Source organism: Colossoma macropomum, unplaced genomic scaffold (genome assembly GCF_904425465.1).
Source record: "Colossoma macropomum unplaced genomic scaffold, Colossoma_macropomum, whole genome shotgun sequence".
In the NCBI taxonomy this organism is placed as follows: domain Eukaryota; kingdom Metazoa; phylum Chordata; class Actinopteri; order Characiformes; family Serrasalmidae; genus Colossoma; species Colossoma macropomum.
Window position 1 is genome coordinate 45805452 of NW_023494789.1, and position 18672 is coordinate 45824123.

Sequence of the window (18672 nt, forward strand, 5' to 3'; positions counted from 1 at the left end):
TGACAGTCGTAGTTAATTTTGACCATTAACTCAAAAATGCTAGATCATACATGACTAGAAAACACAGCTTTAAAAGTATTTGAACAGTTGTACACACATAAATTCATAATATTTCTCATAAAAACACAGAAAATGTTATACTTAATTGCAGAAAATGTGTGTTTCAGTACTGACAATTCTTAATGTGACACACTGATTTTTAGACATCTGTTTCAAAACAATGGGATCTAACTTTTTACCATGTGACCATGATGGACAGGAATGCAGTCTCACTTACTGCTCTAAAATGCAGGGGTGTGGCTAAATTAAGACTTTGCCTATGGACTAAAACTCTTTGTGTTTAAGTAGTTACATGAAAAAGTGGGACAGCATTTGTTGAATTTTTTTTTTATTTATTTATTTTACCATTTTGAAACAATTTTTGATTTTAATACACAAAAATCAGAAAGTATAACTAGCGTTATCGCTTGTGTCTTTGTGCGTATCTGTCTGACTGTGCATGGTGTGTATCTTTAGGGTGCATGGGGCGGTGGCCTGTTGATGTCAAGGAAACATCGTCACAAGCTGAGTGGCGTTGAGAGGTAGAGTGTGCTGTAGACTTTAACTGTAATCACCAGTGATTGACTACATGTGCATATATGAGCTGAGGAGCTGAGGTAATGACACCGTTTAAAGATACAGTGATTCTTATCGACTCTTACAGAGCAAACTCAGTCACATGGAACCCACACAAGATGATGGGCGTCCCGCTCCAGTGTTCGGCCATTCTGGTCAGAGAGAAGGTAAGAGTTACATGATTTCATTTGAATTTATCTTGATGGTGGTTTTCTATTCAGTTACTGCTTCAGTAAGGCAAATCCTATATATATATATATATATATATATATATATATATCCTTTTTTAGATCTTTGTATTGCCTTGTCCTAAAAGTCAGCTCAGCTGGTGATCTGTGTTTTCTCAGGGCATTCTGCAGGGCTGTAACTCCATGTGTGCCGGATACCTGTTCCAGCCAGATAAACAGTACGATGTTACGTACGACACTGGAGATAAAGCCATCCAGTGTGGCCGACATGTGGACATCTTCAAATTCTGGCTCATGTGGAAAGCCAAGGTGGGATACAGTGATTGTTTCTAACCTGCTTTACATTTACAGTTTCTAACCTGTTATGGTGCTGCAGTTCTAGCCATTCCTGCTCTTAAATAGACTCACTTTTAAAATTTGAACCAAATTGAAGATCTTTGTTGTGCCATTGTACTTAATAAAATTCTATTGTTTTCTACCCTTAATCCTTATATATAAATAAGCAGAGACAAGTGCAGCTGATAACATATTCTGCTTAATTTGTGAAAGTTTAGGCAACTGGCAGTCAGATTTGAGTTTAATTTTCTGCCTTTTAAAACTAAATGTAAATTTGTGGTAATGTCTCAAAGGCATGTTGTTAAGAAACTTTCTTTAAGATTAACAGCAGACACAGTGGCCTAACAGAGGCATGAGCTCATATTTATCAATAGAATAACATTATTTCAGCTCTCAGAATCAGATGTACATGAGTTAGAAGATGCAGCGTCAAATATGCGCTCACAGTCCATGTTATTGTTTCACAAATACTGTTTTGTGAAGCAATAACATACAGAATGTTTTGGTGAAAACAAAGGGAAATGGCTGATAGGCTCCACCAATTTTTCACAATTTCTGCATTATTTAACTCAAAGCCAGTATTTATTTATTTATTATTTATTCTCAGAGCCAGTCTAAATGCACATGTGCACTGTGTGTCTTGCTTTTTTGTATCGCTAGTGTGTGTAAGTGATACTAATACTTGTTGATAATTCACACACAGGGTACAGTGGGGTTTGAGCAGCACATAGACAGATGCCTGGAGCTTTCCGAATATCTGTACAACAAAATCAAAAATCGCCCAGGTTATGAAATGGTCTTCCAAGGAGAGGTAATGTATATAAACATGCACATCCTGTTTTTATCTTTCCATCTTTAAACCTATTTCTATTATTCTAAATGGGGTGTAATGTACTATAGGCCTGGGGTCACAAATCTCATCCAGAAAGGGCTGGTGTGGCTTCAGGTTTTCATTCTAGCCGAGCAGCAGCACACCTGATTCCACCTGTTTAATCAGGTGCTCTCAGTTTTCCAACAACTGATTAGTTATATGAGCAAGGTGCAAAATATAGGGGGTCATAAGAGATCTGGGATTTAAGTTAGCAGCCAGCCAATGCTGGAGTAGCCAGCTAGCAGGGACCCCCAAATAGCAAGGGCTGACTTTGCACTAGGCAAAAGTAGACAGCTGCCTAGGGCCCCCATGAGCCATGGGCCCCATGAACATACAAATTACATATACTATATGCTTTAATGTTAAATAACCTACAACATTTTAAAAGTAGATGTTATTTGCAATTGCAGCGATTATTTATTAGTAATTGCAATGCAGACACACCCATAGTTATAATAGATTGTTCCATGTTGTTGCGTGGTGACACAACTCTCTAAAGACAGACTGGTATGAACAAGACATTAATAAGCCATAAATAAGCCAAATTTTCTCCCAATGTTGTGAAATAATTTCACTTAATATAATTGCTTAAGCAAAGAATGTCTAGAAATAGTTAAATCATCTCAGAATATTTTTACAGCAAATGCAAAATGAGAAATATTGGATGTATCAACTTTATTTAAGATGATTTCACTTGCCAACACAACATTTTTGCAGTGTAGATGGCTGGGCAACTTGGGAGTTCAGAGTCCCAACTAATTTAAAAATGTACATCCAGGGGGCCCCATTCCCATCTTTGAGCCCCAGAATCACTCAGTCTGCCTCTGCTGAATACAGTGTTTCACACGCTGTAAATGAGTGTACTCCTGCTTGGTTTGAATGAAAACCTGCGGCCCCACTGGCATTTTGCGAATAACACTGGTGCCCCCTGCTGGGGATTATGCTGTTTCAAACTCTGTGGCCTCTTTCCATTTGTTTTCTCCTTCTCTTCACTGCACCTCTCTTGCTCTCTCTTTCTGTTTCTTTTCCATTCCTTTACACTCTCTGTGTTGTACTCTTGTCTTTCTCTTTTTACTATAACACATTATTTTTTTCTACCGGCCTCTCTCTTACTCTCTGTTTCTTTTATGCTATTACAATCTCCGTCCTTTTCTTTTTACTTCTTTTGGCCACATCTCTTTTTCTTTACCACTCTGTTAATCTCCCTCATTCTCTATTGTTCTTGTTCTCTTTCTACTCCATTTCTCTGTGTTTACCACTCTCTTTGAACTCTCCCCTCCTTTCTTCTCTCTTTCTCTGTCTCTAGCCTCAGCACACTAATGTCTGCTTTTGGTACATTCCACCGAGTATGAGGAACATGCCAGATGGAGAGGAGCGAAGAGAGAGACTGCACAAGGTAATGTACCAGCCCATAATAAACAATAACAAACCATATTAGAGTTTAAAGGGCTCATATGGAAAACTTTCTCTCCTGTAATGTAGTAACATTGTTAAAGCTTCAAAAATGTACCATTCACTTCCCAGTCTATACAGTCCATATGTATAAACTAAGCTGCAAAAACAGCCTGTTTTGAAATCACTGTTTTTGTGATGTCGTGAAAATCAGCATATTAATATATATCTACCTATTCAACCTAAAGCAGTTTAGCCCCACCCATTCACACTGAAGTTATACATAGTGTTTCAGCCCAAGCTGATTTTTTGAATGAGATACAGTACAGGGGTTGCAATGAGAAGGGAGCTCATTTACATATATTGATCTTAAAGGCATAGCACCAAAAACAGCCTGTTTAATTTTAAGGCACAGGTTCTTCTGGTGAAATCGTTTTTCAGATTGATGGTGCATGTGCTGTATATGATTCTGTATAGAATCTTTTTTGAAAAGGGTTCTTCTATTGTTACAATGTCAGGCTTGTTACAATAGAAGAACCCTTTTTGGTGCTATATAGATCCCTTTTCAGAAAGGTTCTGTATAGAACCATTTACACATTCTTCATAAATCTGAAGAACTCTTTCACAATGCAAAGAACCATTTAATCATGTAAAGCATTCTTTGAGTGTTCATGGTTCTAAATAGAACCATGCTCTAATACATGCTCAAATAAATTAATCAGCTAATGAACAAATCTAGTGGAGAACAAGGTTGCTCCAGGACTACAGTTCTATACAAATATAGCTGAACTGAATTCCATTGAATTGAACTTTTCCCCCTCCAGGTGGCACCAAAGATAAAAGCAATGATGATGGAGTCTGGCACCACCATGGTGGGCTACCAGCCACAGGGAGACAAAGTCAACTTCTTCCGAATGGTGATCTCCAACCACGCCGCCACCAGGTCCGACATTGATTTCCTAATCGATGAAATTGAGAGGCTGGGACATGACCTGTGATTGTGCCCTCACCTGGAAAGAGGAAGATACTGCAGCACCATTTTCCACCTAATGAGTCAAAACGTGTGTAACGTCTGATGATATTGTGTTTAGCTGTAGTGTGTTTATCCGTTATTTTCTGTCCCATCAGTAGTAATTTCCTTCATTGTGCTGTTGGATTTTTAGCGTGTACAGAAAATTCTCTTCACACAAAGCCCACCAGTAATTGACTTCTCCATGCTCTGCCCACTAATGCGTTTTTACTAGTGAGTGTTGCCAGGTTGGTCAAGATTTAGAGAACACTAACAGATTTCCTCTTCAACCTAATGAGAAAGCCAGTGAACCTTCTGTTTAGCATTTTCAACAGATGTTTATCCCTAAAAGTCTTAGTTACACTACAAAAAACTACACACAGTCTGTCGTAAGAGCATGACCTTTCATACACATGCAAAATGAACATTAAAAGTAATAATGCTGAACAAACTTACATATTTTGACAAAAACAAATTGTGTGCTGAAGGTTCTCATTAGATTAAATGGTATTTTTGCCAACATTATGCAAACCTGTTTAGCCTAGCAACTGTAGCTATAAAAGAATCCCAAACATGGATAGGTCAATTACAGTGCTGTGTTTTAATGCCATGCCATTCAGATATATATATATATATATATATATATATATATATATATATATATATATATATATATATATATATATACACTAAAGCATATATACAAAGCTATATATTATGATATACGTAAGACATTTATGGTGCTTTAGTTGTAAATACACCACTAAGACAAGCAAGGCGCGCCACCCTTTTAATAAAGTCCGAATTCCTCCCTGTGTATATGTGGGGTTTGTGGTTGTGCTAAGATCCACATTCCAGCGTTGTGTTTTTAGAACTTACCTTGTTGTAGGTCCTGTAAAAAAACAGTGTTTAAATCAGCACCTTTGTGAGGTGAAAACGTCTTTAATTTCCAGTCGAAATGCTCTATGACAATGGCATAAGTATATAAACGAAAACCTTTATTTATGTTGTGACACACAGAGTGTTTAAGAATGCAGTATTTATTTTATTTGTAATGCATCTTATTGGTATTCAAAACACATTTTATGTAATCAAACACATTTGTGGTCTAATAGTGAATTTGTGAGCCAAAGACAGAGAACTATTGTCGCACATGTTACACTGAACACTTTCTATTATAGTATTCTTTGAGATAAGCTGGTACATAAAGTATATAAAAACACTTCTATATAAATATATATGACATATATTTACTGTGAGTATGTGTGTGTATTGTTCAGGCCCTTGACCTCAGTGCAATCAGTGTGTTGTGAATCTGTGATGTTGTGTGTAACTTTGACTGAATGTTTTAAAGCAATTGCATCAATTAACAGTGTGAAATGAATAATTTTTCTGTAAATGATAACTGGTTATCAATGCAAGCTATTTAAATCTCTGCCACTTCTCCATGTAGAAAAAAAGCACAAATTAGAAGAAAGGCAGGGAAATATGATCTTTAGGAAAGGTTGTGTTAAAGTGACTAAATTAAACGTAGTAATGTTTTATTATTGTATATAAAACTTCTACACAGCAACTGTGAAATTCTGCACCATTTGAATCCTTACTGTTGGTTTGCACAGTGTCTTTCTCTTTACTGTTTAATACTGTTATCAGGATGAAACGGCTTCCGTAGTGCTCAGTGGAGCACAGAGCTTAATTTTGTGTCGTTGCGACTTTTTGAATGGACAGACTGTAAATGGTGAATGAATGTGGGGAGAGAAACGCTCCTGGCGAAGGTCGGCACTTTAACATGCAAAACATGCCATGTCAACACTGTTACTGTCAACTGTACAGTGCAAATAAAGTATTAAAACAAACCCATCATAACTCTGTTTGTACCTTATTTTCACTTTATTTTCTTACTAGAATATTATTATTTTATATTATATTATGAATTACACAGTCTTTGTGAAGATTGGGTTTTATTAAAAGCCCACCTATTGAATGTTTTCTAGCAAGCTAGGTACTGCATTTTACCTACACACTTAAAAACACACGTTTTATGCTTTCCCAGCTAGCAGGGAACATTCCCACTACTTTGGCTAACGTTACCTACAAGTGCTAATAAAGTTTTAAGGAAAACCTTTTGATCTAATGTTCAAAGAACACTTTAAGGATGTTTCTCATTTCAAATAATATTCCTTAAATGTTGACTAAGACATAACGTTTTTAACTGCAACATTCAGAGGACGTTTTGAGGATGTTGTCAGGACCACAGATTATGTTACATGATAACAAAGGAAGAACATTCTCAGTGCAACATTTGGAAATGGTGGCCTGAGATGGCAGAATGTTTTTTATAAAACGTTCCTGTAATGTCATATTTTAACAAAGGTAAAACGTTTTGCCCTAAACTTTCTGGGGATGTTTTGGGCATGTTGTTGAGGTAACACATTAAAGAATGTTCTTTTATAAAACATTTGCTCAGCGTTACATGAAAACAATCAAAGAATATTCTCACCACAACATTCCAAAAATGTTTTCTGGATGTTATCGAGGCCTGAGAAGGCAGAATATTTTTTATAAAATGTTCCTGTGATGTGATATGTTAACAAAGGTAAAATGATTTTCCCTAAACATTCTGGGGATGTTTTGGGGATGTTGTTGAGGCAACACATAATAGAATGTTCTTTTATAAACATGATGAAATGGCTCTTCAGATTGCTGGATAATGTGTTGTATGTGATTCTGTATAGGACCATTTTGAAAAGGGTTCTATATAACACTAAAAATTATCCTTCCATTGTTATACGCTTGACATTGTAACAACAGAAGAACCATTTTTGGTGCTACATAGAACTGTATACAACACATTCTCCATCAATCTGAAGAACCATTTCACCATGCAAAGAACCATTTCTACAAGTAAATGTTTTTATATAGAACGCATGGTTCTATACCTTACTAAAGAATGCTTGAAGAACCAACTAAAAGTGTGTACAGTCATGCCAAATGAACATTTGAGTTGTGTCTCTCAACATTCACTCAGCCCTGTTACCTGACCACATTCACTCCAATGATGCATCTAGAATATTCTGGAGGTCACATATTTAACAGGAAATCGCATCATCTGAACTTCCTGAAGATCAAACCAGCAAGAAATTATTTTTTCTCATTCTTTTATTTTCTTTTCAATGATGTTGTGATGGTGACAGACAAGGTTGAGTAAGTCTGAGTTAGAGCGAACTGTTGGAGTAAGTTCACTTCATGTGCGGTGTAGCTGGGGCCAACTTCAGCCTGTTAATAATACACAGTAATTTGTGAATAAGCTTTGTCTTCTTCCGTTGTGGTAAATGATACAATACATACACCTGATTTAGCCACAGAAGGACTTGATAATCAACTTATGATGTAATTTAGCAGTAAACATGAAGCTGAACAAAACTGATTATCATTTAAATAAATAAATAAATAAATCTGTGCTTCTTCTGTATGGGAACAAATATTATGAAAAAACAAAAAATAAATAAAGCATGATGCTGTGCAGTGCAGGTGGACCACAAAACTGGAGCTGGGAAAAAAACTGACCTAGGTAGACTGCAAAAGGTCAACTCAAGGTGATGCCAAGAGACCAAGAGACAAAACAGATCCATTGTTCTGTGACCAGAATAGAACAATCATTTTATTGACTGAATGCCTCCAGCAAACAGATGTACATGGAATTACATACTTATTGTTGAGGATCTATCTGTCCTGCATGATTAGTAGGAATCAGATGAAAGCAGGCCTCTACATGCCAGTTTTATCACATTTTTCTTGTCAGACAAATACAAATCTGGCTTAACGTAACATGACCAAATTAGATCAAATTCTGTACATAATACTGAACAACTTCTAGAACTCTAGCAGCATATGGTTCTGTTACTAATAGTAATCCAGGTCTTACCAGACAACCAAGGGACAATTACTTGTTTTTTTTGGTAAAACATTCATAATGTCAGAGAAATGCATAAGTAAACACATGAAAAATTCCTTTGCAGACCAGATAAAACAGTTTCCTTTTATCACAGTACAAAGATATGAAGCGATCTTTTATTATTAAATGAATTTTGAAAAGTAATAGAGTGCAGTTTGTCTTTAAGTTTATTTATTTATTGTTGTTTGTTTATTATTATTGTCTTTCTATCTTTCTTTCTTTCTTTCTTTCTTTCTTTCTTTCTTTTTTTTAAGGGTCAATGGTGCCTTCACAGATGTGCCAGTCACCCATGCAATGTGCACTTATGCACCCCTATACCATCACAGATACTAGCTTTTGAACTGTGCACTGATAACAAGTCAGGTGGTCTTTAGCCCAGAAGATGCAGTGTCCATGATTTCCAAAAAGAATTAGAAATGTTGATTCATCAGACCACAGGACACTTTTCCACTTCACCTCAGTCCACCTTAAATGAGCTCGGGCCCAGAGAAGGCAGTGGGTTTCTGGATCCTGTTTATATATGCTTTCCTCTTTGCATAATAGAGTTTTAACTCACATTTATGGATGCAGCACTGAACTGTTTTCATAGACAGTGGTTTTCAGAAGTGTTTCTGAGCCCATGCAGTGATTTCCACTGCAGAATTGTGTTTGTTTTTAATGCAGTGCCACTTGAAGACCCAAAGATCATGGCCAGCCAATATTGATTTTTGGCCTTGTCCCTTGCATATAGAGATTTCTTCAGATTCTTCAAATCTTTTAGTGATGTTATGCTCTACAGATGATGAATGCCCAAGTTCTTTTAAGTTGAGAAACATTATTCTAGAATTGTTGCACTATTTGTCTGCGCAGTCTTTCACCGAGTGGTGAACCCCTAATCATCTTTACTTCTGAAAGACCCAGACATTCTAGGATGCTCTTTTTATACTTAATCATCTTACTGATCTGTTGCCAATTATCCTAATTAGTTGTAAGATGTTCCACCAGGTGTTTTAGCATTACACAACTTTACCAGTCTTTTGTTGCTCCTGTTCCAACCTTTTTCAAAATGGGAATATATTTTTCAAAAAGCAATAAAATCTCTCAGTTTTAACATTTAATTTGTTCTCTTTGTACTATTTTCAATTAAATATAGAGTTGAAGTGATTTGCACATCATTGCACATTAATTCTGTTTTTATTTACATTTTGCACAGAGACCCAAACTTTTTGGAAAAAGGTTTGTAAAAGAAGCATTAGCTTTATATCCTATAAAAAATATATATTTTTTTCCGATTAAAAAAAAATACATAAATACAGATTCTTTTAAACTTAAAAATAAATATGCAGTAAGAATGTCCTAAAATTATATGGTACAATTTATAAATGTACACATTAATTACATGTACAGAAATGTCTATGTATGTAAGTTGTGGTTTATTTTTTTTCTAAATACTGAATACTTCTTCTGTTGATGCCACGATGGTCTCAATGGTGTATGAATGCCGTTATCATTAGCTTTCCGCTGTTCTCCAAAAACGTTACCACCAGAAGGGGGCAGCACTTCATTTGTGTCTATAAACCACAGTAGCGATGACGTTTTTAGAAATCACAGTTATACATCCATCTCCTCCAGTCGAACGAGAGCCCCATAATAATATTGTGCCAGGAATAAATTATCGGGATTAAAAAATAAATGAACAAATAAATAAATTAACCGGTTAATTTTCTCCATGCTGCCACGTCACACGGAGCGAACTGCGCATGCGCCAACTTGCAGCTCAACCGACGTGTTAACGCTGAGTGTCGATTCAGTGTAACGCACCGGTTCTTTCGAACTGTCTGATTCAACGAATCGAACATGTGATTCGGTGAATAAATGATTCACAAATTAAATAGAATAGATAAATGCTCAATAGATTTTGTATTATTGAATTGAAGAATGCTTCACCAACATATTTTTTTATTCCAGCAACCAGCAATGAGATAAAGCTAAACACAGAATAAAGACAAAGCTGATCTCAGATAATTTAATGTAATATATGGTATTGCTATACATTTTATGAAGCTACATTGGGACATTATCTGTTGTTAAAATGTATATACACATAAAACTTTGAACAACTATTTTTTTTTAATTCAACTAAATATTTTCAGCGTTGCTAAATTGCTCTCTTTCCTCTACCTTTGTGTACATATGCTTTGTTTCTCTTTATTCGGTGGTAAACACAACTTAGGTTTGAGAAAGACACTGTATAATATAAAACATAAAGATTAACCATCATAAACACTATTCTTCTTCTTACGAGTCGTCTTCGTAGCACATTCTCTGGACTTGTGATTCGGTTCGACCGAACCATTGAAATGAAGCGGCGCTAATGAACCGATTCGTTAATGATTCAGGCATTGCTACTACCGACGTGTCGCTCCGGTTCGGGTCGGACAGTTCACGGTTCTCGGTATGGGGGGCTCTCAGAGCGTGGAGATCCCCGGTGGGGGCTCGGAGGGCTACCACGTACTCCGGGTAGGATTTTAACACTTGACGGGCTTTTTAACGTGTGTAAATCCGGAGCTGTAGCTGGCCGACCGGGCCGCGCCAGAGCAACCTGCGGCCGCGTTTGAGCTTACCAGCGGCGGCTAAACGACGAAATCGAGTCCGAAGCTTTAGCACCGCGGCCTGGATGCTAACGCGGCTAAAAGCAGTCTTTTTCCAAACAAATCTGTGCGTTTTGGTTTAAAACGGAGTTATGGTGTAATTAGACGCTTCACAAACTGTATAAATGGAATAAGTAGTCTCGGTTTAATAAAGCAGAACATGGAGTCTGGAGTCATGTGCTGCTAACGCTACAGTTTAGCTCCGTGCTCTCGGACACTGATTGATGTGATGCATTACTCAGAGTGCTGTTGCTTCGGAATCGTGTAAAGCTAGGCATGAACTAAAAAGTGTGTTAAATGTTCGTTTTGGCGAGATTTAGCTTCCATGTATTAACGAGTCTTTAGTTTAGAGAGCGTGATTAGGCTTTGCTGGAGGTATTGGTTAAATTTGGTCAAGCCAGTTTTTGTCCTGAGGGCTAAAGTATTTAAATCTAATCCTCAATTCCAAATATATCTCTAGTATTTGTAATTATGTGTAGTCAATTGAATCGTTAATGTACCTGTTTGGCTACACACCTGACTCCCAGGTAGGGGAGGGTGTTACATCAGTAGTAACCCGGACCTGCAGGGCAGTTGTTTAAATACTTCTGGTAAAGGGTGTGTAACCTCATAGCTGCAAATCTTCAGTCTGGGTATTGGATGTGTTTAATCAGAAGTGGTAGAGATATTTTAAATGATTTGTTTTGTTTGAATTAAATGTATTTTGAAGCTGCTGTATATTCCTTACAGCTCCATAATTGCAGAGTAAATTAAATCAGAATGTGTCTTTAGTCTAACTGGAGTTGTGTGTCTGTGGTGCAGGTACAGGAGAACTCCCCTGGACACCGGGCGGGACTGGAGCCTTTCTTTGACTTCATTGTGTCCATCAATAATACCAGACTGGTATGTTGACTGCACTCACACCCAACTGTCAAGCCCCTATCAGTCACTAATCTTTAGTAAAACCTCAGCTTTTCTTTGGCTCTTGCAGTAAGAGGTAGACATACTGCTTGAAGGAGTTAAAGTCTGAATCTACATATTTGGTTGAGCTACACCTTTTAATGGACATGTAAAAGGGCTTAAGGGCCAGTTTCCTGAATATGGATTAAAAATAGTCTTGGGTTAAATCTCAATACTAATGATAAATCACCACTGGAATCTTTTTAGTCTTGGATTAGTCTTAATCTGGGTCTGAGAAATTGACTGACTAACTTTTGAATTTATATCTTAGAACAAGGACAATGACACCCTAAAAGACTTGCTGAAGGCTAACGTGGAGAAGCCGGTGAAGATGCTGGTGTACAGCAGTAAGACCCTGGAGCTGCGGGAATCCACAGTTACTCCGAGCAATATGTGGGGCGGCCAAGGCCTTCTTGGAGTCAGCATCCGTTTCTGCAGCTTTGAGGGGGCCAATGAGAATGTTTGGCATGTACTGGTGAGTATGTGATAGATTATCTTTCTGTTTCTTTGAAGCACCTTGAAGGGATATTTCAGAAGAAAGTCTACTTTGCACAATTTTCCCCCTTACCCCAAATGTAGTCGAACAGCCAGAACATGTTTGGTAATAATGGAGAGCAGTAGCTGCCATTTGAAGTCTCAAAACCACACAAGCAAGTCTGTTAGGGATTACTCAACCACTCAACATATTTTTTATCCAATATGATTTTGGCACGCAGTTAAGATGATGCTAATTGGTGGTATACGTTTCCATTACTTGTTAGCTACGTTAGGCTCATAGCACAGTAGAGACACCAAACATGTCTTGTCTGATAACCTACATAATGAAGAAGGAAAATTGTGTCAATTTTTTGGTTTAAATTGTTTAAAGCAAGCATGGTAATCTTGGGTTGAGCATTTCAGAGAGTGGTGCATGAGTTAATTGGACTAAAAACCAGTTTGTCAGGCCATCAAATCAACAAAGACAGGGTTTAAAAAAAACCTGTCTATTCTTGAAACCAGCTCTGTTGTCTTAGACCACGTTTACATTCTCTTTATCTGTCTTTCTCTGTCTTGTAGGAAGTTGAGCCGAATTCTCCAGCCGCCCTCGCAGGACTGAGGCCGTACACAGACTACATCATCGGGGCAGACACTGTTATGAATGAGGTAATTCAGTTTTTTCTCCCTCTTAAATTGTATTTCTCTGTTGCATAGAGAAAAACCAAAAGCTATCTTTGAAAGTTGCATATAGATTTTATTTTCTCATTACAAATAAACAAGTAACAGGTATTAACTGTGCCTAACTGAAGTGTGTCTCTTTTCTCCCTATAGTCAGAGGACTTGTTCTCGTTGATAGAAACCCATGAGGGCAAAGGACTGAAACTCTACGTTTACAACACAGACACTGACAGCTGCAGAGAAGTTGTTATAACTCCCAACAGCGCCTGGGGAGGAGAGGGCAGGTGGGTGTCTGACTTCGACACTCTAGGTGTTCTTGTGTTCATGTTTGGTTGTGTGTACATTGCAGTGTTTTTTGTGTGTCTTTCCAGTTTGGGCTGTGGTATTGGTTATGGTTACCTGCACAGGATCCCTACGCGGCCTTTTGAGGAGGGAAAGAAGATCAGCTTCCCTGGACGCGCTCCCAGTGAACCAGCCAGCCCACTGAAGGATGGCTTCACTGAGGTATTATATAATTTTTTATATATAATCTCATCAGGTAAACAGATGATTACAGATTGTAGTCCATCTGTTTCTCTGCAGAATTTGTTTGTCTGTGTTGCACTGGTAGAAGTGTATTGGACACAGCAGTGCTGCTGGATTATCTAAAAACTGTGTATGCTTAATGTCCACTTAGAACTGGACATTAAGAAAATCTAAAAATAATTAGCATGATATTTTCTATTTAAAGAATTGGTATCAATTATATTTCCCCCTCCGAACAAACCAGTACACGCTGTCTACTGCAGCTTTGACCTACTTTCAATTGTGGTTTTTAGTTTATATGCTTTTTTTTGAAGGTTTAATGAAAGTCTTTAATAAAACCATATATTAATTTTTTAATCAACATCATTAGAAAACTGTCACCTGTCAATTTAATAGATGTTACTGCAAACATGCATTCATTAACTTCTTCTGGTGTAGATTCATGACGACTGTTGTGCTAGTATTGTGCCCCCTGCTGGAGAAACCTCAGGCTGCATTTCTGATTTCTAAAGCCGTGCAAACATGCTCTACATAAAAAAGAGCAGAGTCATTTTATTCAGCTATTGATTATGCGAGTACTTTCTTAGACAGTAAATCAGACTCTGGAAAATGCACAGCAGAGACAGTGGAAAATTTACTCTACTTAAGCCTAATGGCTTTTTAAGGCCCCATAATAACCCCATGTTTTGACAATGAAAGTAAATAAAACATTGTGTACATATTGTGTAATGTTATTTGTTACCGTTTTGTGATACTGTTTTCTGGCTGTAGACGAGGATCATAGTAGCTTTGTACTTTTAAAAGTTCCAGGGTAGAGCTAGCTGCTTCAGGGTAATACCTGGTGACTTTAGCTTACTTGGTTTACTGCAGTGAGTGATGTTGGTATTTATTTTCTGTTACATGCACTCAAGCTAAACTTAACGTAAGGTAAAAAGAAGAGAAGAAGAGCCATGGGGTAGCTAAACTAACAGGCAGCTTCTTAACAAGCTTCTCTCTATCTCTCTCTCGCTCTCTCTTTTTCTCTCGTTCTCACTTTTGTAAATGACACATTTCTTAAAAGAATGTGAACCACAGTTTCACAGCATATTTAGCAAGGTGTTTAACAGTAAATTAGTCTTGTCTAGTTGTGCGTCAGTTTCCCATCATCGTCTTGTCACTTTTTACGTATTGGATTACGTGTCAGTTGCATTATCATCTTGTTAGATGTAAAGTTACAGACAATAGGTCATCTGTTGCTGTGGAGTTTGTGTTTGTCATCCTCTGGTCCTTCATCGGGTAATTTTCTGGCCATAGGATGCTGTTTGCTGGAAGTTTTTGGTTGGTGGACTATACGTAACTCAGTACTGACATTGTTATGAATTTAAATAATGGAAATGTTTAGCCAGCTTTATTCTGTAGGTCATTCTTTGAGACCAAAAAAGTTGTCTTTGGGACTAAAACTTTGTTTTTACAGATCCACACTCACTGTAAATTGATTTTTGGTTCAGGTTCAGCTTTCTGCAGTAACCCCGTCTCCAGTCTCGCAGCCTGCACCCACTGGACTTGAGGATAGCCTCTCCAGCCTATCACTCAGCTCAGCTGCTCCATCCATACCTGCTGAGCTACACACAGGTACTGCCTCGTCTGGGCTTTTAATCACACATACATGGTTACTGTATGTACACATTGTGGTCATTCTGATTGCTTTTGCTTTATTGCATTATAAAAGAAAAAAAAAATCTGATGAAATTCTCAAATTGAATAACAGTTAGTTATTAGAATTCATTATAGAAATAATTGTTAGTTGCAGCGTTAAGTTACATTTTGAAATGTACATTGCATGACACCCACTATGATATATTTCAAAGGCCTTTTGCCTAAGCTCACTTTGCTCATGATTCATCATAACCACACATTTTGATATGAGCATGGCTTCTGTGTTGTTTCAGGTGTGCCCACAGTCCCCTTGCTGCCCACTCAGGTCACTCCTGCCCTGGGCACTCTACCTTCGGTCAACCCCAGCACTACGCTACCAGGTAACAAACGCACATCCCATCATTCTGAGATCCCCTACTTACTGTAATAAGCGGTCACACACAGTGGATACAGTGGATTCTCATTTGGAATCTTCAGGTAAACCTTGTTTTTTGTTTCAGGGCTAATGCCGTTGCCTGCTGGCCTTCCTCCACTGCCCAACCTTCCTAACCTTCCTAACCTCCCCAACCTCAACATCCCCTTACCAGACCTCAGTGCTGTATCATTAGCAGGCCTGCCTCCCTCTACTACAGGTACTACTCATACTCCGGTCTATTTTTTTCTGTTAGCTTGGTGGTTTTGACATTGAGTTCTATTGTATTGGTTTTCATATACAGTTGTATGCAAAATGTTGGTGCCTCTAGTCAAAATACATATCTTGTTAACTAATTTTTACTGTAAAAATCAGCATCTTCTATAGAGAACACACTTCTGCACATTTTAATGCACAGTTACTGTTTATGTGCTTAATGTAACATATGAGTGGGGGCTGTGTAAAAGTTATGGCATATTTTGAAGTGTACGTTTTTTTTTGTTTTTTTTTCCCGAATATGCTAATCTTAGCAAAGAAATAAAAAATATGCACTAAAATTTGCATATGTAAGTTTGTTTCCTGTAGGGGATGTGTTAACTTATTTTCCCAGAGCGAATAACAGAACGTGTTATTTGGCCGGGGTTATTCAAACATCTGCACATGACTGTATGCTCAGCCCTGAAGAGTTTAATGCCAACCCTGAACCAACACATCTGCACACGCTCCATAAGGAATTGATTAGCTGAATTAGGTGTGGTTAGCTCATAGAATAGAGTACCGCTTGCTGCATGGTGGTTTAGACCTTATCACACTTACAGTACTTGCTGTAGATAAACTGCCATTCAAAAGTTTGGTTTTTTTTGTCATTTTAATTTTTATTTTAAGAGCTGTCAAAATAATGAATCGTGATTATTATATTTATGTAGTAAATCATGGTTAATCTTATTTGACTTTTTTGCACAAATTTGACACAATTTTTTTTATTTTTTTTTATTTGACAAGCAGCACATTGTGTTATAGCTGTGTGAATGGACATAATCGTCAAAATGTGTGTTATTATTTTCAACAATTCAGTAACATTATTTTCATCATGTTGGAATGCACATTACCCTCAACATGATCTGCCTGTTCAGTGGCTGCATGTTCCAACCAGACTGTATATATCATATTCAGTGAATAGCTTCAACCCCGAGCAGCCTCTCAAACTCATACCACTACATTACATCTTGTTCAAAGGAAAACTGTAGATTTCCACTTTTATTGTTGGTCTTGTCCAGCATAGTATGCAGAATTAATGATACTGCTGGCATCAGCGGGGTGCTCTGCTAGTAATCGGTACTTCACACTTGATGTACTTTGGAGATTAACTAAGTCACAGAATTGCAGTAGCAGAAAATAGCTTTTGTTTTCTAAAGAGCCCTCAGTGGACCCAGTGGAATTTTTAAAAGCTGTATTTGAATGAAAAGTCTGTCATGCAGTCATAGCAGCATGCAAGCAGCTGATCCTTATAGTGGGACTCTGGATGGTTTGAATGGTCTCATAAAAATTTAAATAAAATAGTGCTGTTAATGTGTTATGGTAATGTGTCTCTGGGTTAATGTCTGAACAGCATTAACCAGTGTGGATTTAAATATTAAAAATTAATAATGAATGCATTTTTAGGTGTTTTATTCAATATTTGAAGTATTTTAAGAATTTATTAAATGAAAATAATACACAAAAAATACACTTAAAATTAATTTAATTGTACTTTATTACATGTTAATTCTGGATATTATTCTTATTATAAATGATTTTATTTTAAATGTTGTACAGCGTTCTCAGTCATTATAGAAACTTTTACAGCTCTGTTCATCATTCCAGGCATGTTTGAATTCCTGAATATTGTCCATGCATTAATCCATATATGTTTGTCTGTGCAGGTCTGCCATCCCTGGCTCCTCTCGCTTCCCTCCCCCCTCTAAACCTGCCTGGAATGGCTCCTCTACCCATGCCCAGTGTTTTGCCTTCCACTCTGTCCACAATGCCTGGAGTGTCTCTGCCCTCTGATCTCGTCCCACCCGTCACCCCAGCAACCGTCTCCCTGACGGCCAACCAGACCCCAGCACTCATTCTGGATGCCACACCTACCCCCGCGGTCACTGGCCCACCCACGGAGACGCTCATTGCCACAGAGATGACCTCGCAGGACACAACAGAGGTCAGCGCACAAGCTACCCCGGAGTCATCATAACAACCAGGCATTTCGGCTGCATCCTAGAAATGGATCTCTTTCACTCTGTCTTTCTCTCTTTATATATATATTATCTCTCTCTCTCTCTCTCTTTCTTTCTGTACATTTCTATCTCTTTCCCCTGTCTCTCTCAAATGTATTTATTCAGTCTAAAAATGATCCAGTGGGTAGAAACATATAAATAAATCACACAACACTGCTGCGTGGCCACTCTGAGTCCAGAGAGCCAGCTCATGGGGAGGATGAGGATGGACAGACAAATGAATGCTGTAATAGAGCGATGGAGCCGTTACTTTTTTTGTTTTTTTCCTATTTTTTCCTCACTTTTTCCTTCCTTTCCCCTGCATCATTTTCCCTCTTTCATTGCTTTCTTTATGCGTTCCTTCATTTGTTTTCTGCTCTTTTTTTCACGTAATCAGTTTGGACTTGTTAGAAAAATATAATTAAATTCTGTTATTTCTAATAGATGTAATGATTGTATCTGATGCTTTTATTTTTTTCTCCTCTTGATTGTTTTTGCTGCATGTTTTTTTCTTTGACTTTCACTGCACACCTCTCCATGAAGATTGAGTGGGCTTTGAGAGTATGTTGTGTGTATGTGTGCATCCTCTCCCTCTCAGTGAGACCTCTCTGCTGATCAGATTTGCTGATACGCACACACATACATGCACCTGCTGTAGAGCTGTGAGGGAAACTGTGGGGAAAGTCGTGAGCTTGTGCAAATTTAAGGTTGTAAAGAACACACACAAGCAATAAAGTACATGAGGTTTTACAGTA

General features: G+C 37.7%; 2 protein-coding genes across 2 annotated transcripts in view; both read left to right on the forward strand.

The window, feature by feature from the left end:
• The window catches only part of gad1b (glutamate decarboxylase 1b), a 31518-nt gene extending 26486 nt beyond the window's left edge, over window positions 1-5032 (forward strand). The window contains exons 12-17 of the mRNA XM_036571485.1: window positions 517-581; window positions 704-782; window positions 963-1112; window positions 1843-1950; window positions 3317-3406; window positions 4227-5032. Coding sequence (XP_036427378.1) covers window positions 517-581; window positions 704-782; window positions 963-1112; window positions 1843-1950; window positions 3317-3406; window positions 4227-4400 — 666 coding nt within the window. The 3' untranslated portion in view covers window positions 4401-5032. The remainder of the gene's footprint in view (window positions 1-516; window positions 582-703; window positions 783-962; window positions 1113-1842; window positions 1951-3316; window positions 3407-4226) is intronic.
• Window positions 5033-10737: 5705 nt separating this feature from the next.
• On the forward strand, window positions 10738-18672 carry gorasp2 (golgi reassembly stacking protein 2). Its single transcript, XM_036571489.1, has 10 exons — window positions 10738-10865; window positions 11798-11878; window positions 12207-12410; window positions 12992-13078; window positions 13244-13374; window positions 13462-13594; window positions 15103-15226; window positions 15544-15630; window positions 15751-15882; window positions 17585-18672. The coding sequence occupies exons 1-10, from the start codon at window positions 10803-10805 to the stop codon at window positions 17893-17895; spliced, it is 1353 nt and encodes a 450-aa protein (XP_036427382.1). The 5' UTR covers window positions 10738-10802; the 3' UTR covers window positions 17896-18672.

Bases quoted from the DNA above. Each gene is read 5' to 3' on its own strand.
- gorasp2 (XM_036571489.1), top strand. From the start codon at position 10,803: ATGGGGGGCTCTCAGAGCGTGGAGATCCCCGGTGGGGGCTCGGAGGGC. The intron at 10,866-11,797 runs GTAGGATTTTAA...TCTGTGGTGCAG, and splicing joins AGGGCTACCACGTACTCCGG to GTACAGGAGAACTCCCCTGG. The intron at 15,883-17,584 runs GTACTACTCATA...TTGTCTGTGCAG, and splicing joins CCTGCCTCCCTCTACTACAG to GTCTGCCATCCCTGGCTCCT.